General features: G+C 32.6%; 2 protein-coding genes and 1 pseudogene across 2 annotated transcripts; all 3 read right to left on the bottom strand.

The window, feature by feature from the left end:
• Positions 1-509: 509 nt before the first annotated feature.
• On the bottom strand, positions 510-2,101 carry LOC124930506 (11S globulin seed storage protein 1-like). The gene is made up of 3 exons (XM_047470843.1): positions 1,525-2,101; positions 985-1,443; positions 510-902 (listed from the first exon to the last, which is right to left on the bottom strand). The coding sequence occupies exons 1-3, from the start codon at positions 2,092-2,094 to the stop codon at positions 510-512; spliced, it is 1,422 nt and encodes a 473-aa protein (XP_047326799.1). The 5' UTR covers positions 2,095-2,101.
• Positions 2,102-15,402: 13,301 nt separating this feature from the next.
• On the bottom strand, positions 15,403-19,107 carry LOC124930505 (annotated as a pseudogene).
• A 3,025-nt stretch (positions 19,108-22,132) lies between these two features.
• LOC124930504 (11S globulin seed storage protein 1-like) lies at positions 22,133-23,720 on the bottom strand. The gene is made up of 3 exons (XM_047470842.1): positions 23,151-23,720; positions 22,611-23,069; positions 22,133-22,525 (listed from the first exon to the last, which is right to left on the bottom strand). Exons 1-3 carry the CDS (start codon positions 23,718-23,720, stop codon positions 22,133-22,135), a joined length of 1,422 nt encoding a protein of 473 aa, XP_047326798.1.
• Between the last annotated feature and the right edge of the window lie 715 nt (positions 23,721-24,435).

Here is a 24,435-nt window from a genome sequence, read left to right as displayed (position 1 = left end):
CACATGTAAAAACATAATTATGTTTCTCAACCTGGTATTGTAAAATGAAGTGAAGCGAAAGAAAGCTTCACTCTTTTGCGCTTCTCATTAACCCGGAAATAAATTTAAATCTTTCAACCCACTGCTTAATTGGTCCATAGGAACATGGTAGTGGTTTGAAGCTCTCCTCCTTTAATGTGACAAAAAATAGTCTGGTCTGAACTGGATTAATGTCTTACTTTATAATATTCTAAAATGGGAAATCTTTCATCAATCATAACATGTCATTAATAAGTGTTTTAGGAAGACTGGAAGAGACAGATGAGTTGTATGCAGCTGAGAAAGACAAAAACAAGTAATCTTAAGAGCAAATTATTACCTCTTCTCTTCAAAGAGTTATTTATCATCTAGTTCAATGACATATATCTCATCTCATAAAAAGGAAGCTAAAATTGAAAAATAATGCTGAAAATCCTTTTATGGGCTCGATCTATATTATTTATTTGGTAGTTTTAAGTACTAGGATTTAATTAAGCCGCCGCCACTCTGGGGGAACGGGACCTGGACTCAAACATCAAAGTCTCCTCCCGGTTGGTCTTCAACCTCATGGCTTGTTCCCTTGAAACTCGGTAAGAAGCCGCAATCACGTCGGCGGGAAGGCCGCGAAGGGCCGACGTCCGTCCTGCTAGGGTTCCTTGCATGGCGACGTCATTGGTCCTGAAGGCAACCCATTCGAATCCCTGTTCACCGGCTTCTTTAACCATCACGAAGTTCTGCGGGACCACCACCATCTGTCCTTCACGGACCACCTCATCGAACACGCAGCTGCCGCTCTGGTCAGTTATCTGAATCTTAGCGTCTCCTCTCGTACAGTATAGAATGCTGTGTGCGTTTAGCTTATAGTGAGGACTCACCAGTGCGTTCTGTTGTAGTCAAATAGTTAGATTTATCATTTAGTTTAGTTTAGTTTAGGAGATGCAATAAATAAATAAATAGTATACTTACCCTGTAAAGAACCCCTCTCTCTGCGCTTAATTTCAAGGATTTGAGAATGGGTAGGTCGTAGCTGGTTAGGGTATTGAACCTGCCGGCCTGTGGGTTGAAGATATCGGCGCGGGAAGGGTCGTTGATGTTCTCGATTAACTTGGTAGAGCAAACGGTTTCTTCCAAGCCGTTGTTGTCGAATCTTCTTTCTTGCTCCTCCCTCCTCGATGGTGGGCTGATGACTTGAAAGCCCTGTTCCACGCGGACAATGTGACCTCTCTTATCGTCTTCTCCGCGAAGCTTCCTGGCTGTCTCTCTGTCTATTCCGAAAATCTGAACCAGAAGTTCCTCCTCGATTCCATGGAAGACGTTGCCGGCGTTCTGCTTCTCGCCTTTCTGGTGGGCCTGGTAGTATTTTTCTCTCCCCTGTTGTTCTGCCCCTCCGAATCCTTGTTGTGGGTTTCCAGCGAGGAAGAATTTCTGCATACATACATACATAGATATACTAATTAATTTTTATCTATCTAGAATAAATTATGTTCTGTCCGACGTCTGTCTTACGCGTGGGTTTTGGTCGAGCTGATTTAGGTTATTGCCGGTATCCTCAACGACTATGGCTACCACATCCTCGTTACCGTCGTTGTAGCACCAGTGGGTCCAGCCGGCGCCGATGGCAATGACGTCTCCTTGTCGGAATCGTCGGATCTTCTGGTGCTGGTCGTGGAACCTAGTGGATTTCTCATCATCCTGCTGCTGGGATTCCTGAGATGATTGGAATGTCTCTGGGCATCCAGGCATCAAAACTCCAGACATACCGTTACCTTTGACAATGTACATGAGGAGAGGGGCGTTGGAGTAAGAAGGCAGGAAGAGTCCACGTGGGTTAATAGTATGCCTGGCGGCGACAACTCCGGCGCAGCGGAACTGATCATCCTTCCAGTCCCAGATCTGGGACTCGCCGGCCTCGGCCTGGATTCTAAAGGTGGGTTCTTGGGCATTGAGCCTCTGAAGTTGGCACTGTGCCTGGTCTTCTTGGCTAAAGCCATGTTCAGACTGTCCCCTGCTCCTGGCGGAGACAGTGCCCAAGAAGATGATGAGGAGGAAGGAGAGAGAGAGCAGTGAAATGTTCATGGCTCTCTGAGTATTAATTGTTGGATGAGAATTAAGGGAAGAGAGATGGGGAATTTATAAGGGGGAGGGGGAGTATTGGATGATGATTGCATGCAGTTTTGATGCCATGTTTCATGTTTGCATGGAGATGGGATATTCGAATTGCTTGTGGGCTTACAGCTAAGTGAGATGAGCAACGGCAGGTGGCCGCATCCTTCATTTTTGTTTCTCTTTTCATCAAATGGATAATGACTTATATATACTGTGTGCTTCAATTGATTGCAGATGTTAATGGTATTGTTTATGAGGATTTTTTTTTTTTTTTTTTACCAATTTTATCATTGAGAACTCTTTTATTGTGAGACCCTTTTTCATTTTTCTATTTTCTTTTCTTTATCTCATGAGAGAACCTTTTATACTTTTTATATTATAACGCTTAATCCTTAATTCGTAAAAATTAGCGAATTGGTGTTGACAATTATTTGAAACTTTTTGCTGTACAAAATGAATCATTTAAATTTAAATTCAATTCGATTCTAAATTAATGGGCATGAATATAATAAATGATTTGTATAATAAAAATTATGGTCTAAATTTGACGGTGCTTTTAATAATGCGAATTAGAAGGATTGAGGGAATGATGGTGCGAATTTGATGGTATTGTTAACAATGAGAATTCGAATTAGAGGGATTGAGGGAATGATGATGGTGTAGATTTGAGAATGAAATCCTTGAAGGTTTTGAAAGATAAGATATAATGAAATATGTGAATTCGAATTTAAAGAAATTAGGAGGATCGTTAATAATGGAATCCTTGAAGGATAAATAAGATATGAAGAAATATATGAATTTCAATTAGGGTATGTTTGGATTAGTGGAATTGGAATCTAAATTTCAATTCCTTTAGAATTGGCATTGAATTACAATTCAATTATCATGTTTAGAAAAATTATAGAATTGTAATTCAATCCCAATTCCTATGTTTGGAAAAATTATAGAATTGTAATTCAATCCCAATATAAATTAACCATCTTCCACTTCAATATATTCTCTTGATTTTTACTACGTTGATTTCCATTACAATTGAATACGTTTTGGCACGTTTAACACGTTTTTGACATGTTTAACACATTTTTGACATATTTAACATGTTCAACACGATTTTTACAAGTTTAACATGTTTTACGTTTTAAGCACATTCAACACGTTTTGACAAGTTTAACACATTTTGACACGTTTAACATATTTTTAACACATTGAACACGTTTTGGCATATTTAACACGTTTTTCATGTTTTTGACACGTTTAACACGTTTTTGACATTTTAACACGTTTTTGACATTTTAACACGTTTTTGACATTTTAACACGTTTTTGACATTTTAACACGTTTTTGACATTTTAACACGTTTTTCATGTTTTTGACACGTTTAACACGTTTTTCATGTTTTTGACCCGTTTAACATACTTGTGAAACATTTAAAATTTTCGGTCCGTTTAATTTTTTTTCTCCATCTAATATGTCTTTGACATTATTATACGTTGTTTTGATCCATTTAACATAATTTTGATTTTTTGATATTATTTTAATATTTTAATATTTTAATTACTAAATTAGTTGAAGAAATAATATGTGAGAGTAATAAGAATTATTTAAATAATATTTAAATCATTCATACTAAATAAAGTCTTGAATATGGTAAATCCTGTTAATTTTTAAAAATAAATTAATTCATTAAACAGATCGAAAATATTAAATGTGTCACAAGTGTGTTAAACGTGCCAAAAACATGAAAACTTGTTAAATATGTTAAACATGTAAAAAAACGTATTAAATGTCCCAAAAACGTGAAGAATGTTAAACGTGTGAAAAAATGTGTTAAACGTGCTAAAACATGATAAATGTTTTTAATGTGTGAAAACACGTTAAACGTGTCAAAAACATGAAAACGTGTTAAATGTGTCAAAATGTGTTATAAACGTTCCAAATATGTGAAAAACGTGAAAAATATGTGAAACATGTAAAAAATGTGTTAAACGTACCAAAGCGTGAAAAACATTCTAAAACATCAAAAATGTGTTAAATGTGTCAAAAACATGAAAAATGTATAAAATAAAATGTGGTAAACGTGTCAAAAACATGAAAAATGTGTTAAACATGTCAAAAACATGTTAAGAATGCCAAAAACGTGTTAAACGTGTTAAACGTGTTAAACATGTAAAAATATTTAAGCGTGCCAAAAACGAGAAAACATGTTAAACGTGTGAAAAACGTGTAAAAAACATGTTAAACGTGATATAAACTTATAAGCACGTTTGATTTGTGAAAACGTGTTAAACATTTAAAAAACGTGAAAAACATGTCAACATGTATTCCAGATCTAATATCCGATATCGTCATGATAATTACATTATTAATGATTCTTAATAGTCTATATTGGTTGTTAAATGTTTTACGCTTTCCTTTCAACAAGATAGTTCACCAGAAAGTTATATGGACAGTGATTCATATTGTAAGTGTCGCTCTTTTAGTCACATCAATTCATGCATTCCAATAGCTATTAACGGTCTCCGACATAATCCATTTGATTTTAGTCAAATTTAACAAAATACTCCAAATACTTGTCATAACTTGACAATGTAAAAGAAAATGGGAAGTTGTCTACACCTCCTTATAACAATATGACAATGACTCATAAATGAGAATTCCGCTGTGAATAAACTCCAACAAAAAAAATGAAATTTTCTTTATGGCAGGTAAAGATACAAGCTCTACTCGCTCATATGAATTTGGACAAGACTTGATTAGGGTTTGATAAGATGTTCAGTTCGTGGACAATAGAAGAGAAAAGAGGAAGGATCACAAGGCTATGTTTTATATACATCTCCATCTCTCGAATAATATTTTATAGTATGTTTTGAAGAAGACAAGTGATGTTGGGTTATTTCTAAAACTAAAATAGATTTGTATGAAAAAAAGTCATACTAGTAAACTACATCTAAAAAAACAATTATATTTTCTAATTTTTCTGATTTGAGAAGTTTTGGTTGTTTTGTGTATGCTCACGTTGATGAAAGAAAATTGGAGGCTCAATCTATGAAATGTATTTTCATCAGTAAAGGAATATAAACCAAGGTATTCTTAAACCAGAAAAGTAATAATTAGTCAAAATATTATTTTTGATGAGACACATATGTTACATTTTATATCACCCATATCTTCTTGTGATAAAATTGAGCAAGGATATAACACTTCTCGAGATAAGATTCGGTAAAAATCTAGCAAACATGTAGAGTTTGAAATTAGATCGAAATCTGAACATGTGATAGCGTCGTTAACTAAATCAGAGTTGTCAGATATTTCACCTATTACACCACAATATCATATTGTTATATATAAGTCCATGTGTGATATTAGACCTCCTAAAAGACTCCTAAGAGGTGGAGACGATTAAGTTGTCTATTTTTTAAGATAAAATTTTCTTTTGACATACTCCGTCTGTGTTAAGGTGGTGATTGTTAGATTATGTTGACTGATATATGTTTTGATCGAGACATCGACCTAGGCTCGCGGTGCAATAAAAAATACTAATTATTTGATATATGGGTTCACTAGGCTTCACAACATCATAAGCCAAAATAAAGAAGAAACCACTAACAATGACTTTCTTTTCCACTTCGACTTTCTCCCATTAGAAGTGTTAAGTTAATAATTTCTATCAATCAAATACCGATCCAAAAATCAAGAAATCTATAGTAGACAGTAAACAATACCTCAGAATCAGTAGTTGCATTTGCTTTATCTCGGTCTTGTTCCCTTACCTTGTTGCTGCCATGCCTATCTCTTTTGTTTGATTTTCTACTTCCTTCACCACCATAATCCTTAGCCATTGATTCTCTCTTATAGGCGCCATCATTATCAGACTCCCTCCTCAGTGTCCTCGATTTGGAAACTCCGTCTTCATCGATACCATCGTCTTCACCGCAGTTGAAATAACCAAATGTATTCTCATGATCAGACTTCACACTTGTGTCATTGACATCCATCAATGGCACTCTATTCTCGTCGAGGTACCTGAAAGAAACAGTACAATAATAAATGAACCATCAAACATCAGAAATTCTAACCTTAGAAACGGAAAGAGCACAACTTACGGATCATTGTAAGCCATTATGGAAATTTGTTCTTCTGGTTGTTCTTCGGAAAATGGATTATAGTCTGTTATTCATGTTCATAAGAAAAAAAGAGTATTTGAATATTAGATTAACTATAATGATTAACGACTATAAATAAGTAAACTCATAAATAAGTCCTTAGACTATTTTCAATTGTTATATAAACTCTAAATCTTTATTTGTTTAGTTAGGACCATGATTTATTTAGAGGACTCAATTTGCTACTAAACATAAACATAGTCAAAATGTCTGATGAGTTACATTCATACATTTTCATTCTCACAAATTCTATTAAAAAACGATGCGATTAACACTACAAAAGAAACGTAAAGAGATTTTATCCAAAAAAATTTATTAAATCGTTTAATCTTTTCAAAATCAAACAAAAATGGAAGAAAAAATCAATATCGAAAAGTACGACACTTACCTAATGTAGTTAGACTTTCCAACGAGGATGGGTTGGTACCAAGACGAACAAGGAGGAAAATCGATGAGAGAATGAAGCGAAGTAGAGCTGTGTCGCGTCTCAACGAGAAGAAGATTGGAATGTATTCAAATTATTTCTTTTTAAGGAATCCTAGTGGACCTTGTTTGGTTAAGAGATTTTTTAATTGGTCAGTTTGTTGTAATTTTATTATGAAATTAGAAGTATTTTTATATTATTGAAAAAAAAAATAGTCTACCAATATTAGGAAATACAATGATTACTAATAAGTTCAATATAAGTGAGTACCCACTTGTAGGGTAGAGTGGATTATATGATAAGATCAACAAGCTACTGGGCTTTATAGACCCATCCATTTTTCCCATTTTTTTTTTTAATTTTCAGCCCATCCAGCAATCAAAACTCTTTATATTTCTTTTACTCTCCAAGTTTTAGGTAGTCCAACTCAGATTATAAATTTGTTCAATACATTATTTATTTATTATTATATTTATTTTAGTTCTATTATTTAAATAAAGGAAAATGATAAACTCAACCAAAAAAATTAGTGAAAGCAATTCAACCACGAATAAACGTGGCACGTCATATGGGTAAGAGAAAGAAATCTTAAAATTGTTCCGAAACGGTCATCACGGGTCCCGAAACGGTCATTTCTAGAAGAAAGAATTTTTGGTCCCGAAATGACTGTTTCGATACCCGAAGAACCGTTTTGGGACCCGAAATGACTGTTTCGAGACCCAAAATAACTGTTTCAGGACCCGAAATAACCGTATCAGTACCCGAAATAAGCTTTTTCGGGACTCGAAATGAGCATTTTTGGGACTCGAAATTAGCGTTTAGGGACCCAAAATAAGCGGTTTCGAGACGTGGGGACAACCTGGCAGGCCACGTCAAATTCGTGAACTTGCTTTCGTTGATTTTTTCGTTAAGTTTAATTATCATTCTTAAATAAAATGGTATAATGATATTTGATGTTCGAAATTGGTGTCGATGGATAATCTTCGTTGACCATACAAGATGAGCCCATTATACTTTATGGGATTTTTCTCGGGTTTCCTCCCATATTTTCTTTGATACCAGCTTCCCATTGTCCTCAGCTTTCCATTCATGAATATTCGGTCTATCGTGTTATTGTATGTTACTTATATGATCAAGTATCCACTGTTTTTCTGGATTTTTTCTCAGGAGTGAGTTCCAATTCCTGTCTTTATTGTCTCTGATTTTTGTTTGTGTAGTCCCTTCTTATACGGGTATTTTGAAACTCCTCATTGTGAATGATAGGTTGGTTTTCGAACTAGGGATCGTGCTAAAATATTGTTAACACTTTGATTGATCAAATAAGTAATCAAAGAAAAAGAAAATCTCAAGCTATACAATTTTATGTGATTTATTATTACAGAAATCCTAAATTATTGTATATACTAAAATACAACACATGCATGCTTTGCACACTTTTCTTTACAAAATTAAATATTAAATTATATTTATTTAAAAGAAAAAGTAATAAAAAATTGAGAGTTGTTTAATTTTTTATAACAAAATATAAAATAGGTTACCTATATTTATACATACAGACTATATAAACAAAATATTTTCAATAAATATTTTTTTTTCTTAAACAAAATATTAGTAAAATTCACCACAAACTTAAAAATTTATACATATACATTTTCGTCTTCTCCTTTTTTTTTCTTGAAGTTTTACTATGGTGATGAAATAAATAAATCTATTTTTACTTATTTATTCTTTATGTTCATTTGAATTGAAACCTAATATATTTTACAATTAAACAAAAATTAATAAAACTTTGTCTTCAATTTTACAATGAGTATGAATATTAACAATAAAATGCATTAGATAGATGTTATTCTATTTTTAATTATTTAGGACTAATATATGATAAAAAAAAATAAACATGCTGTTATATTTGTATGGTAATAGTGCGACAAATAAGCCAAGTCGAGCTCAAGCGAATCTAAGCTCGAACTAATCTTGATTCACTTTTTATTGGCACGGCTTCAACTTTGAACTCGGACAAGTTTATAAATTTGAGCTTAAAATCGACTCAACAATTTATTCACAAATTTGAGTTTGACTTACAAAGTTTGAATTAAAATTAAATTTTTAAACTCGAAAATTAATTAAAGCCAAAACCAATTTTCAAAATGAAAATATTAAACCACTGTAACTATGAAATAGTAAAAAAAAAGTTGGCATACTAATATTAGAAAAAAAACAAAACTATGAAATCATAACCAAGCTGATTGATTGACTAACAAAAGATTTCATGATTTCTTGCTGGTTTGCTCTCTCTATCCCTCTCACTAAAACTTATGATGATTATGCGGGTGAAGATCTTTTAAGATGGATAGAAGGGAAAGGAGACACCAACGAGAGTAAGATAAGTGTAATGATAGGAAGATATGGACTAATGGAGTATAATTTTAAAAAAATGGTTATAGACAAAGATGACTTGGGATTAATGTTTATGAATTAGTTTTGACGATGCAAAATGAGTATCATAATACCTCGACAGATTGTGATTGATTTTTCTTGTGATATCATTATTACTATGGGGAGTATTATGGGAGTATGACTATGTCATGTTTGTTTTTTAATTTTTAATTTTTATAAGTTTGACATTAAATTTATTAAAGATAATACATTATATATGATTGACCTCTCCTCACTCGACAACTATCATTATCTCTTATTTACAATATACCTCTCGTATTACTAATCTCATGACTTCTCACTTCGACCAACCAAAAATCTCCTTCACATATTTAACTATCATTATGTATTCTCAGTGGACTCTCATATTTTACTAATTACATATTTTTTACTTCGGTCAACCAACCATTTCATTTACATATTTATTATTATTATCTTTTATTTTCGTTAGACCTCTCATATTACAAATCTCACGACTCCTTACTTCGGCCAACCAACATATCCCTTATTCCCCTAATCGAAATATTATTTTGAACATTTTTCATCAAACCATCTCATCATATTACATATATTTTACCCACTTACCAACCTCTTATCATCTCATTTACCAACCAACAATCTCATTCACAAATTTTAACTATCATTATTTTTTATTCTGAATTCTCATATTTTATGAATCTAGGACTCTTTTTCACTTCGGCCAACCAGTAATCTCATTCACATATTTAACTATTAAATATCACACAATTATTTTTTCCATACCGACTTCTTACCATCTCACTTCGACCAACCAACAATCTCATACACATATTTAACTATAATTATCTCTTATTCTTCAACAACTCTCATATTTTACTAATCACACACTCATTCACTTCGGCCAACCACCAATCTCATTCACATATTTAACTATCAAATATCACACAACCATCTTCTCATTACCGACTTCTTATCATCTCACTTCGACCAACCAACATATTATCGAACTATCATTTCAAGCATTTTTCACCCAATCATCTCATCATATTATAGACTTTTTACCCACTTACTAAACTCTTTCCATCTCACTTACCAACCAACAATCTCATTCACATATTTAACTATCATTATCTTTTATTCTCAATGGAACTCTCATATTTTATGAATCCATAATATATAATATATAATATATATATATATTATAATAAAACCTAAACTCGAAAACAAATATTTATTTTTCACACTCTCTCTTCAAAATCCATATGACCGTCCTTATTTCCTAAACCATAATTCCCTAGACTTTTCATCTTCACCATTCTTTTGCTTAATTTCTTCATCTTTAATATTTTTATCCCTTATTCACAAGCGGTCACTTTATTTTCATATTTTTTCATTTGAAAATTCGTAAAATTAAGTTACTCAACCATCTCTTTTGTGCCGGGGGTGAAGTATTCTCTTGAAGTGGTTTCATACCGCCTATAAGTAAATTAAAATTCATTTTCACTTCTCTTATTACTTTTTCTTTTAGATAATTCTGAGTTTTGGACTATTATATTTTTGAATTTTGAATAGTTACGATGGTTTCATATTTTCATTTTGAAATATCATATTTTTGAATGTTAGATATGTATGAAAAATTGATATTTTCATTTTAAAAATAGATTTTATTTTGAGTTTGAGCTTGAAAATTTAATTAAGTTAAAGATTTTCGAGTTAAGTTGATATTATAGGTAAATAGTTGAGTTGAGCTCGAGTTCGAGCTACACTAATAAATACTAAATTGAGTTGAGCTCGAGCTCAAGCTGGCTTTAGCTCGACTTGGTTCATTTGCAATCATACTTCAACCAACCAACATATATATCCCTTGTTCCCCAATCAAACTATTATTTCGAGCATTTTATACCCAAATTATCTCATCATTATAGATCTTTCCTCTTACCATCTAACTTTGGTTGAAGCCAACCAACATATCCATTGTTCCCCAATCGAACTATTATTTTGAGCATTTTGTATCCCAAACATATTATTGTGTTTTATAAAGAATTTAACCATTAAAGAACTTAAGATTGGTGATTTATATTTATAATTTGTGTATGAATATATAATTGATATTATTAATAATTCAAGATAAACGATTCAACTTACGTTAATAAGAAACTTTATCCTCTAACATAAAAATAAAATAAAACTTATATAAGCAATTAATAAATAGAAAATGTTGGTTTATGGTTGTATGTTTATAAAATCATTTGGTTGAATTCTAAATAAAAATGTTAAGTAGCCTAGTTGGTTATGTTGCACATATAATGATAAGTTTTAAGTTTAAAACATTTATATATAATTTTTAATTTTATAATTTTTTTAGTTAACCACTCCAAGTTTAAAAGGTGGGTCAACTTGCAAACCAACAAACGATACATTTACTCTTACGAAACGGGTCGTGTGCGTTGTGACGAGAGGATCGGCAAATTAACATTAAACATTATTATTATTATTATTATTATTATTATTATTAGTTTTAGTGTTGCATATGTAATTAATGATAGGTTTCAAGATCAAGACATTTATATATCATTTTAATTTTATTTGTTTTTTCAATTAACCTCCAAGTTTCAAGGGGTGGGTCAATCCGTAAACTTTTATTTTGATTTCTTTTATTATTATTTTTTCTCTACTTTTTATATAATTTTATTTAATTATTAATTAATTAAACTAAATAAAAATCTAAATAACCTACAATTTAATTTTATTGGACAAAATCTTAGAAAACTAAGAAAACTAAAAATAAGCTTTTAGATGTAACTTTTTTAAAATAATAAAATATTTTTGTAAAACTAAACCTTGAACCTTAAAAAATGAATATCAACTATCCATTATTTGGTATATTTTTGTTATAAGGATATTTTTTCTTATTTTTTATTTTATTTAAAACTGGTTGAAACTAATTTATATAATTTATTTAAAATATATTATTTTTAATTTAATAATATTTAAAATTAAGTTAAAAAATTCAAGATTGTATTTAATTAATAATAATAAAAGAAATCGAAATAAAGTTTTAATAATATTGTATGTAATGATAAAAAAGATTGTAATTGCACGTAACCTCGTTGTGTGTCTAGTTGTGTCTAATTATTAAGAGAAATTATTATTGAGAAAAGATCTAATATAAACACACGATAAAAGAAAATATAAAAATAAAGTGATAAAGAATAATAAAGAACACAAGATATAACGAGGTTCAACCAACGATACCTACATCCTTGAAGAGTCGTCTATTCTATTGATTTTCCATGTAATAATGGTCCAAGTAACTCTAAGTTACAATATGTTACGACTTGTTTCGTAAGATGAGTTTTGGGTTCAAGAATCAAGTTCTTGATCTATAAGACCGGTGGAAATTCTACAATCAAAGGGCAGCGGAAAGTTTTCGATAGAGAATTTGGGGGGGGGGGAGATAGAAGAATCAAGGGTGCGAAGAGAATTACTGTTGGTCTATACCAAACAGTCCATAATAATAATAATAGACGAATAGGGGCGAAGTCACATCTTCATCATTCTATTCATGGGTCCTTGGGGAAGAAAGATCAGCCTTATATAGGTGATGTCTTGCCCCAAAATATTCGGTTACAACAATAACTAGAAAATAATAGAATTCGGTTTGTAAAGTAGAAAAGGAAAACAAAACAAAATAATAAAACAAAAAAACAGAAATCTGGCCTATGTGCACACTAGGACCGAGACCGGGTGCCGAGAAAGGTTGCTGGAATTTATTCTAGGACCGAGGCCTTGATGCGTAGGCCTAACATTATCTCCCCCTTCAAAATTCGTCGCCCTCGACGAAAAAAACCGTGGTGTGCCGAGTCTGCCGAGCCTCTAATGCGCATGCTCAATATTTCAAAGAATTCGGTCGGACTTCAGCAAGTCCAGAAAGTGTCGGAGTCTAGGACCGCGTTTCTTAGAAGTCTTCGGTCTTCATGCTCCACGACCAGTCCTTCCTTCGGCCCAGCACGCCAAGTGCAGCAAAATGACCATCTTTCTTCAGGGCATACTCTAGAATGTCTTCAAATAACCAAGCCCAGTCCTTTATCCAGACCAGCAACACATGCGCAACAACATAGCCATGTCTTCCAACTACCTTCCTGGCTGGTGTTCGGTTGTTGGGTTGCTGGGTGAGCCCTTTGATTATTTTTTGGAAATTTTTAGGAGCGTCTTTCAAAACAAGTGAAACACTTTGGCATTCGTTTTTACTGATTATTTGTACCGTAGCAGCAACATTATGATTTTCCAAGGCCTTTTCTAGTTGGTTGCCTTGTATTATGTTGACCCGCGACCGAGGAACACCTTGCTGGACCGAGAAAGTGTGCAAGATAATGACACGTTCGTCCCTTGTCTCAAGCACCAAAGGTGGGTCATAAAAATCTGATTCTTGGACGGGTTCTTGAACGCTTTCTTGGACTTCTTGATGATTAGGCTGGGCCATGAACAATCTGAATTTGCACCTATGATTGAGCTCCCATTTTGTGCTCGGCCAGACCGTATTAACAATGCATGGTTTGGACAGCAGCGGCAGTTTGGCATTGTACAAGGGTCTGCGACCGAATCGCAGCAAGAGATCTTTCTTGAATTTATGCCACGTCAATGCTTCCATATGGTTGTGATTCCGTAAATATGATTCATGCCACGTTCTTGCCTCTTTTGAGAAGTGAGTGAGGACAATGTCCAGCTTTGTGGCATCATTCGTCTTGCTCTCCCTAAATACTTGCTCGGCAAATAAGAGCTAGTCCTCCAAATCAGTCCCATCAAATTCAGGAATATTAACATTTGTGAACCGGGTTGGAGGAAGGTAGCAAGAAGCAATATTATAGGGTCGGGTGCGGGGATCTTGGCCATTATTAAACGCACCTTTTTTAATGGCTGTCAAGCTTTTTCCAGCAGCATACCTCCTGTCCATATTTTGCTGAAAAGCATTGTGCAAGGCAGTCTGTTCGGTCATATTTTGCTGCAGGGCAGCATTCATGGAGGCATATTGTTGGGTCAGCCCTTCGAGTAGGGTCTTAAGATCATCCATCTTTGCTGTTATCTGGTTTCTTTCATTTGAGAATCGTCTTGCTCTGATACCAAGAATGTTACGACTTGTTTCGTAAGATGAGTTTTGGGTTTAAGAATCAAGTTCTTGATCTATAAGACCGGTGGAAATTCTACAATCAAAGGGCAACGGAAGGTTTTCGATAGAGAATTTGGGGGGGAAGGGATAGAAGAATCAAGGGTGCGAAGAGAATTACTGTTGGTCTATACCAAACAGTCCATAATAATAATAATAGACGAATAGGGGCGAAGTCACATCTTCATCATTCTATTCATGGGTCCTTGGGGAAGAAAGATCAGCCTTATATAGGTGATGTTTTGCCCCAAAATATTCGGTTACAACAATAACTAGAAAATAACAGAATTCGGTTTGTAAAGTAGAAAAGGAAAACAAAACAAAATAATAAAACAACAAAACAGAAATCTGGCCTATGTGCACACTAGGACCGAGACCGGGTGCCGAGGAAGGTTGCTGGAATTTATTCTAGGACCGAGGCCTTGATGCGTAGGCCTAACACAATATCTCTATTTATAGGAGTACATCAAAAGCCAAAAAGACTAAACTACTACTCTTAAGTCCAATAAAGACTTAAAAACACATTACAATATATAAACTCAAATAAAATATAAGCCCAAAATCCATGTTATGATATAATAATATAATAAAATTAAATAAAAATACTTGTACAATAAAGTTTATAAACATGTTAGTGTAGAGGAAGATATTTCAAACAAAACATAATGTAAAGAGTTTTATTAAAAAAAAGTTAGTGTAAATGAAAATATTTCAAACAAAATATAATGTACAAGGAGCAAAATAACTATTACCCTAATTTTTATCTATATAAAAATAATACGAATAAACCAAAAAATTGAAAAGAAGGACAAAATGACATCCAAAATTCAATAAAAATTCATTTAAAAAAGAATTAATAAAAGCATTTTAAAAAAGAATTCAAAGTACATAGACATAAAAATCACAGGCCTAAAAACATATATAAAAAAGAAGAAGCATATCAGTCAACACTATTTAATTAAGATAAACATCCAAATAGTTTTAGGATATTATTTTATAAGTTATGAACCATACCATTTTATGTTCAAAGTCATAACTATCAATCAATTTATTCAACAAAATCCAAATAATCCATAAATAAGAATAGGTAATGAACAAGCAATGTGGCTGGCTTAAAGGACCATCCCACGACCTTCCACACTTAGCTTTTTGGCCTGCAGTTGTTTCTTTTTAGGTGCTTTCAACTGCTTCAACTTCTTTTGTATCTGCATAAATTTAATAATGTGCCCATGTTATATATCTTTTGAATCTATATAAGACTAAATTTAGTTTCAAATTCTGATACGGGTATCAGATTTCGTAAACTTGATCGAAAAAAGGAGTAAAAAAACAAACCTTAAGTCGAATTTGATCTTGAACAACTTGTTTAGAACGTGCCCTTATTGCATCAGGGTCAACTTTAGATGGTGGGCGAACAACAAAGTCCATTGGCATTGCCTCAGGCCTTGAAACATTATCCCGAGAGGATGAATGTCTTGATTTTTGACCCCTGCAAGTTTAACATATAGAATTTAGTTTAATGAAAATGCATGCAAGAAAGGATATGTAAGTAGCAATGAAATTCCTACTTTGGTAGTTCAGCAAAGTTAATATCATCATCCCTATATTTCATTCTTGTCCTGTCAAAAACATTTTCAAATATATTACATAAGCTAAATTTTATATAAAAAACAAATAAAAATTCATAATTAATCGGATAACAGCCCTACTTTTTAGATAACTTCCGAGATGGAAACCTCTCATCCCCGTACTTCTTCATGTCTTCAAATCTTGAGTTGTTATTGAATATTGATCGACACTGCACTCCATTAAGGATATTGGTTAGTAATAGGAGGGTAACTAAGAATCTCATCACTGCTTTGAACTTTAACTTTAATCAATCAAGGTGTTTTCATTCAGAATCTAAATTGAGACCTTAAACTATTACTTCAATACTCTTGTAAGAACCACATTAATGGGTAAAGTTAGTCAGTAGTAATATAGATTTGTGCAAACATGCATTTTTAAGATAAATTTATGAGAAAAATGACATTGCAATAAAGAAGCAAGACAAAAATGATAAATGGGAAAATAAAACAATTACCCATTTATCAACCAGTTCCTTTGCAAGTCTTTTGTTGGACATGATCTCTTCATCTGACTTCGATAAAAACATAATCGCCTATATAGAAAAAAAAAATTTGGTAATGATTGAACGAGTAAAGTCTTTAAAAATAAATGACAAAAAAAAAAGTTTAAGTAAAAAAATCTGTTATCCTTATAAACATATATACATATATATTGTATATATAATGATGTTTAATTCGAATTTATCGGTCGAGTGATTAATTTGAATATAAATGAGACTAAATAGATACTTGGTCGGATTATTAGTTGACCCACCCAAATTATTAAAACGATTAAATTTTAAAAATAAAATACAAATACTATATATAAGTCACATACTTACATCTTAATAATATAAGTATCATATTTTAACCAACTAATTTTATTAAGGATGTTTTTTTAGCTGCAAACCTTATGGAACAAAGTCATAGTCTCATAAGTTAACTATTAAAAAAATATGCAATTCAATTAATTTTTCAAGTTAAAGTTGTGTTTTAATGAATTTTCTCCATTATGAAATTAATCATATATAGCTTATTAAAAAAAGACAAATTTTTAAACTTAATTTGAGCTATCACTCATAAATATTCCCACAGAATACAAAATGAAACCTGACCTTTCCAAGACCACTCTTCTTTAGTTGATCCCTTATGCCAGACTGCTCTAAATCAATTGGAAACTGTCCAAAAAAGACAATTTAAACATATTCATTATTTTGACAAAATAATATTTTGAATTATACGCAAGTTCATACATACATCTTGTAAGATCTGTAATATAGCTTCCCGGATGTTAATATTTGGCAAGCTTCCATCTGGGAGAGGTTCTAATCAAGTCTTTAACAAGGTTAGGACTCCATGATCTAAAAGTTCAGCTTGCAATTGTTTCCTAAATCATACATATATATAGAAGTGTCATGTTAAGCAAAATATATCAATATATATAGGGGATTATTAGCTCATTTTGCTTCTTTAACTGACATCAAAAGCTGGTTTTTGTTGAACAAAAGGTATTTAAACATTGAACATAGTTAACCAAGATTTAACAATAAGTAATAATTTGAATCATTTTAAAAGAAAAACAAGTTCTTAATGCAAATTCAGTAAGCAAAATAATCCATAAGTAGAAAAGAAATGAATCTTACTTGGAAAAAACTTCTTGAAGAAGAGTGAGTTTCTTGAGTTTACTTATAGCTGGCTTGGATTGTTTATTAAGCTCCACATCTTCCTCAGCAGCAATTTCTAGCTCTGCGATCACATTTTCAATTAGCTTTGAGATTTCTGCAGCACTTCTATGGTGTTTCTTCTTTTTCTTTCTCATTTTGAAGAGATCTTCATCTTCTTCTTCGCCATCTTTAACCTGGAAGGAAGATAAGTTGATTTTCTTGGTTATCATTCAAATTTCTTTTGATACAAGTACATAAAGATTTAAGAACCCTGTTCATCTATCTATAAATTTTTTAAAAATGATACATACAATTAAAATAATAATCGTTTAAGTAGTACGATAAAAATATAACATAAAAAATTTTCAAATTAGTAAGAAAAAAATTACAGAACATAAATACTAATAATAGGCTCGAAAATTCTCAAGAAAAGCGATATGATCCGCAAACAGATCAACATGTATTCTGGATCTAATATCCGATATCGTCATGATAATTGCATTATTAAGGATTCTTAATAGTCTATATTGGTTGTTAAATGTTTTAAGCTTTCCTTTCAAGCAGATAGTTTACCAGAAAGTTATATGGACAGTGATTCATATTGTAAGTGTCGCTCTTTTAATCACGTCAATTCATGCATTCCAATAGCTATTAACGGTCTCCGACATAATCCATTTGATTTTAGTCAAATTTAACAAAATACTCCAAATACTTGTCATAACTTGACAATGTAAAAGAAAATGGAAAGTTGTCTACACCTCCTTATAACAATATGACAATGACTCATAAATGAGAATTCCGCTGTGAATAAACTCCAACAAAAAAAAATGAAATTTTCTTTATGGCAATTAAAGATACGAGCTCTACTCGCTCATATGAATTTGGACAAGACTTGATTAGGGTTTGATAAGATGTTCAGTTCGTGGACAATAGAAGAGAAAAGAGGATGGATCACAAGGCTATGTCTTATATACATCTTCATCTCTCGAATAATATTTTATAGTATGTTTTGAAGAAGAATAATATTTTATAGTATGTTTTGAAGAAGACGAGTGATGTTGGGTTATTTCTGAAACTAAAATAGATTTGTATGAAAAATAGTCTTACTAGTAAACTGCATCTAAAAAACAATTATATTTTTTAATTTTTCTAATTTGAGAGTTTTTGGTTGTTTTGTGTATGCTCACGTTGTTGTTGAAAGAAAATTGGCTTCCATGCCTATCTGTTTTGTCTGATTTTCTACTTCCTTCACCACCATAATCCTTAGCCATCGATTCTCTCTTATAGGCGCCATCATTATCAGACTCCCTCCTCAGTGTCCTTGATTTGGAAACTCCGTCTTTATCGATACCATCGTCTTCACCGCAGTTGAAATAACCAAATGTATTCTCAGACTTCACACCTGTGTCTTTGACATCCATCAATGGCACTCTATTCTCGTCGAGGTATCTGAAAGAAACAGTACAATAATGAATGAGCCATCAAACATCAGAAATTCTAACCTTAGAAACGGGAAGAGCACAACTTACGGATCATTGTAAGCCATTATGGAAATTTGTTCTTCTGGTTGTTCTTCGGAAAATGGATTATAGTCTGTTATTCATGTTCATAAGAAAAAAAAGAGTATTTGAATATTAGATTAACTATAACGATTAACGACTATAAATAAGTAAACTCATAAATAAGTCCTTAGACTATTTTCAATTGTTATATAAACTCTAAATCTTTATTTGTTTAGTTAGGACCATGATTTATTTAGAGGACTCAATTTGCTACTAAACATAAACATAGTCAAAATGTCTAATGCGTTACATTCATACATTTTCATTCTCACAAATTCTATTAAAAAACGATGCGATTCACACTACAAAAGAAACGTAAAGAGATTTTATCCAAAAAAAATTATTAAATCGTTTAATCTTTTCAAAATCAAACAAAAATGGAAGAAAATCAATATCGAAAAGTTCGACACTTACCTAATGTAGTTAGACTTTCCAACGAGGATGGGTTGATACCAAGACGAACAAGGAGGAAAATCGATGAGAGAATGAAGCGAAGTAGAGCGGCGCCGCGTCTCACCCGAGAAGAAGATTAGAATGTATTCAAATTATTTCTTTTTAAGGAACCCTAGTGGACCTTGTTTGGTTAAGAGATTTTTTAATTGGTCATTATATCAGTGTTTGTTGTAATTTTATTATGAAATTAGAAGTATTTTTATATTATTGAAAAAAAAAATAGTCTACCAATATTAGGAAATACAATGATTACTAATAAGTTCAATATAAGTGGGTACCCACTTGTAGGGTAGAGTGGATTCTATGATAAGATCAACAAGCTACTGGGCTTTATAGACCCATCCATTTTTCCCAAATTTTTTTTTTTTAAATTTTCAGCCCATTCAGCAATCAAAACTCTTTATATTTCTTTTATTCTCCAAGTTTTAGGTAGTCCAACTCAGATATAAATTTGTTCAATTCATTATTTATTTATTATTATATTTATTTTATTTCTATTATTTAAATAAAAATAATAATAAACTCAATCAAGAATCAGTGAAAGCAATTCAACGAATAAACGTGGCACGTCATTTGGGTAAGAGAAAGAAAATCTTAAAACTGTCCCAAAACGGTCATCACGGGTCTCGAAACGGTCATTTCGAGAAGAAATAAATTTTGGTCCCGAAATGATCGTTTCGATACCCAAAGAACCGTTTCGAGACCTGAAATGATCGTTTCAGGACCCAAAATAACTGTTTCGGGACCCGAAATAAGCTTTTTCGGGACTCGAAATGAGCATTTTCGGGATTCGAAATTAGCATTTAGGGACCCAAAATAAGCAGTTTCGAGACGTGGGGACAACTTGGCAGGCCACGTCAGATTCGTGAACTTGCTTTCGTTGATTTTTTCGTTAAGTTTAATTATCATTCTTAAATAAAATGGTATAATGATATTTGATGTTCGAAATTGGATTGTTTTATTGGGTTTGAAACTTTAAATTGCACAACTTGAATTATCACAATTTTAATAATTTGAGATTTTTTTCTAAACGAAATAAAGAATGTCTTACCTTAATGTAATATTTTTTAAACTAATTTATCACATGGGATTAAACAAGAAATTCTCTGTTTTCAATTTTTTTTAATTACTCTAACATTCAAATTGGTACACCATTTACAAAATTATTATTTAGAAGCTAAAAAAATAAATACAAAATTTATAACTTTTTGAATTTGTTCAAATCTTTTCTTGATCACACCCGTGTTTAGTCAGTAAAACCATTTTCTTGATAAATTAAAATGCATACATAAAAAAGTATTTAATTAAAAAAATAAGTCCAAAATGTTTATAAATATTATTTAATTTACAAACATGATTAAATATTAATAAAACAAAAATAATATAAAGTTATACTAAGTATGGTTTTTTTTTTAATAATCTTAAATAGTTAAATTATGATAGTGAGTTGTTAAAACTTCAAAATTCGAGTTTCATTATAAAAAATAATCATAAATTCTAGAACTTAAATAAAAATAAAAAAAATTTAGAAGGTTTATAACATACAAACATTGGAATGAATAGTGTAGAGTGTGATAAGATGAGGTAAGTTATAATATTATTTGAGTTTTTTTTATTATTAATTTTGTTATTTAAATATTATAATTATAGAAATTTTTGAATATGTTGTTATATATATATATATATATATATATATATATATATATATATATATATATATATATATATATATATATATATATATATATATATATATATATATATATATATATATATATAATATAATTATATAAAATAATTAAAATAATTAATATAATTAAAATAAATTCATTTAAATATCTTATAAATAAATTGAAAAATATTTTTTTACAAAATTTTTTAAATATAATTTTTTTTAATATATTTATATATATATATATATAATTATATAAATTATAAAATAATTCATACAAATTAATTTAAATATATTACAAATAAATTTATAAATAAAATAATTAATATATTTTATTTAAAGAGTCAAAATGATGGTAGCTTTGTTTAGCTTTACCGTCAAACTTAATTAAACTTAATTAGTTTTACATTGTAAAACTCAAAAAAAAAAAAAAAAAAAAATATGCTTCTTAACCTCGTAATCTAAAATAAAGTAAAGGGAAAGAAAGTTTTACTCTTTTGGGCTTCTAAAATAAATTTGAACCTCTCCTTTAATGTGACAAAAAATAGTTAATGTCTTACTCTATAATCTTCTAAAATGGGAAATCTTCTGTTATGCTAATTAATAAGGGTTATAGGAAGACTGGAAGAGACAGATGAGTTGTATGCAGCTCTGAGAAAGACAAAAACAAGTAATTAAGAACACGATCCTCAAAATATATCTTAAGAGCAAATTAATACCTCTTCTTCAAAGTGTTATTTATCATCTAACTCAATGATATCTCATCTCATCTCATAAAAAGGAAGCTAAAATTGAAAAATAATGCTGAAAATCCTTTTATGTGCTCGATCTATATTATTTATTTATTTATTTATTTGGTACGTAGTTTAAGTACTAGGATTTAATTAAGCCGCCGCCACTCTGGGGGAACGGGACCTGGACTCAAACATCAAAGTCTCCTCCCGGTTGGTCTTCAACCTCATGGCTTGTTCCCTTGAAACACGGTAAGAAGCCGCAATCACGTCGGCGGGAAGGCCGCGAAGGGCCGACGTCCGTCCTGCTAGGGTTCCTTGCATGGCGACGTCATTGGTCCTGAAGGCAACCCATTCGAATCCCTGTTCACCGGCTTGTTTAACCATCACGAAGTTCTGCGGGACCACCACCATCTGTCCTTCACGGACCACCTCATCGAACACGCAGCTGCCGCTCTGGTCAGTTATCTGAATCTTAGCGTCTCCTCTCGTACAGTATAGAATGCTGTGTGCGTTTAGCTTATAGTGAGGACTCACCAGTGCGTTCTGTTGTAGTCAAATAGTTAGATTTATCATTTAGTTTAGTTTAGGCGATTCAATAAATAAATAAATAAATAAATAGTATACTTACCCTGTAAAGAACCCCTCTCTCTGCGCTTAATTTCAAGGATTTGAGAATGGGTAGGTCGTAGCTGGTTAGGGTATTGAACCTGCCGGCCTGTGGGTTGAAGATATCGGCGCGGGAAGGGTCGTTGATGTTCTCGATTAACTTGGTAGAGCAAACGGTTTCTTCCAAGCCGTTGTTGTCGAATCTTCTTTCTTGCTCCTCCCTCCTCGATGGTGGGCTGATGACTTGAAAGCCCTGTTCCACGCGGACAATGTGACCTCTCTTATCGTCTTCTCCGCGAAGCTTCCTGGCTGTCTCTCTGTCTATTCCGAAAATCTGAACCAGAAGTTCCTCCTCGATTCCATGGAAGACGTTGCCGGCGTTCTGCTTCTCGCCTTTCTGGTGGGCCTGGTAGTATTTTTCTCTCCCCTGTTGTTCTGCCCCTCCGAATCCTTGTTGTGGGTTTCCAGCGAGGAAGAATTTCTGCATACATACATACATAGATATACTAATTAATTTTTATCTATCTAGAATAAATTATGTTCTGTCCGACGTCTGTCTTACGCGTGGGTTTTGGTCGAGCTGATTTAGGTTATTGCCGGTATCCTCAACGACTATGGCTACCACATCCTCGTTACCGTCGTTGTAGCACCAGTGGGTCCAGCCGGCGCCGATGGCAATGACGTCTCCTTGTCGGAATCGTCGGATCTTCTGGTGCTGGTCGTGGAACCTAGTGGATTTCTCATCATCCTGCTGCTGGGATTCCTGAGATGATTGGAATGTCTCTGGGCATCCAGGCATCAAAACTCCAGACATACCGTTACCTTTGACAATGTACATGAGGAGAGGGGCGTTGGAGTAAGAAGGCAGGAAGAGTCCACGTGGGTTAATAGTATGCCTGGCGGCGACAACTCCGGCGCAGCGGAACTGATCATCCTTCCAGTCCCAGATCTGGGACTCGCCGGCCTCGGCCTGGATTCTAAAGGTGGGTTCTTGGGCATTGAGCCTCTGAAGTTGGCACTGTGCCTGGTCTTTTTGGCTAAAGCCATGTTCAGACTGTCCCCTGCTCCTGGCGGAGACAGTGCCCAAGAAGATGATGAGGAGGAAGGAGAGAGAGAGCAGTGAAATGTTCATGGCTCTCTGAGTATTAATTGTTGGATGAGAATTAAGGGAAGAGAGATGGGGAATTTATAAGGGGGAGGGGGAGTATTGGATGATGATTGCATGCAGTTTTGATGCCATGTTTCATGTTTGCATGGAGATGGGATATTCGAATTGCTTGTGGGCTTACAGCTAAGTGAGATGAGCAACGGCAGGTGGCCGCATCCTTCATTTTTGTTTCTCTTTTCATCATGGATAATGACTTATATATAGGGATGGCAATGGGGCGGTTCGGGGCGGGGAATATAATTACCATCCCCGCACCGTTTTAATTTCGAGGATTTTTTTAATACCATCCCCGCCCCGTTCGATTTTTTTCGGTTTCGGGGAATCCCGCGGGGCACCGCTATTAATTTTTATTTTAAAAAAATAAATAAAAATTATACAATAAAATTATATAAACGAATTTTTTAATATAATATATATTGTAATATATTAAAATTTTATATTATTATAAAGAAATAATTTTAATACTCTTATAAAATATAGTAAATAATTAAATATATTGGCGATTTAATATATTTAATTATGTTTATGGTATTCGGGGCAGAATCGGGGTGAAAACGGGGTGAAATCGGGGCGGGGGACACAAATACCATCCCCGCCCCATTCTTGTTCGGTTTCGGGGAAAAACCGTCCCAAACGGGGCAATTCGGTTCGGTTTTCGCAGGGCGATTTCAAATTGCCA

This window comes from Impatiens glandulifera, chromosome 3, assembly GCF_907164915.1.
Source record: "Impatiens glandulifera chromosome 3, dImpGla2.1, whole genome shotgun sequence".
NCBI classification, from domain to species: domain Eukaryota; kingdom Viridiplantae; phylum Streptophyta; class Magnoliopsida; order Ericales; family Balsaminaceae; genus Impatiens; species Impatiens glandulifera.
Note: the sequence above shows the minus strand (reverse complement) of the source record. Positions and strands in the feature narration are given on the sequence as shown.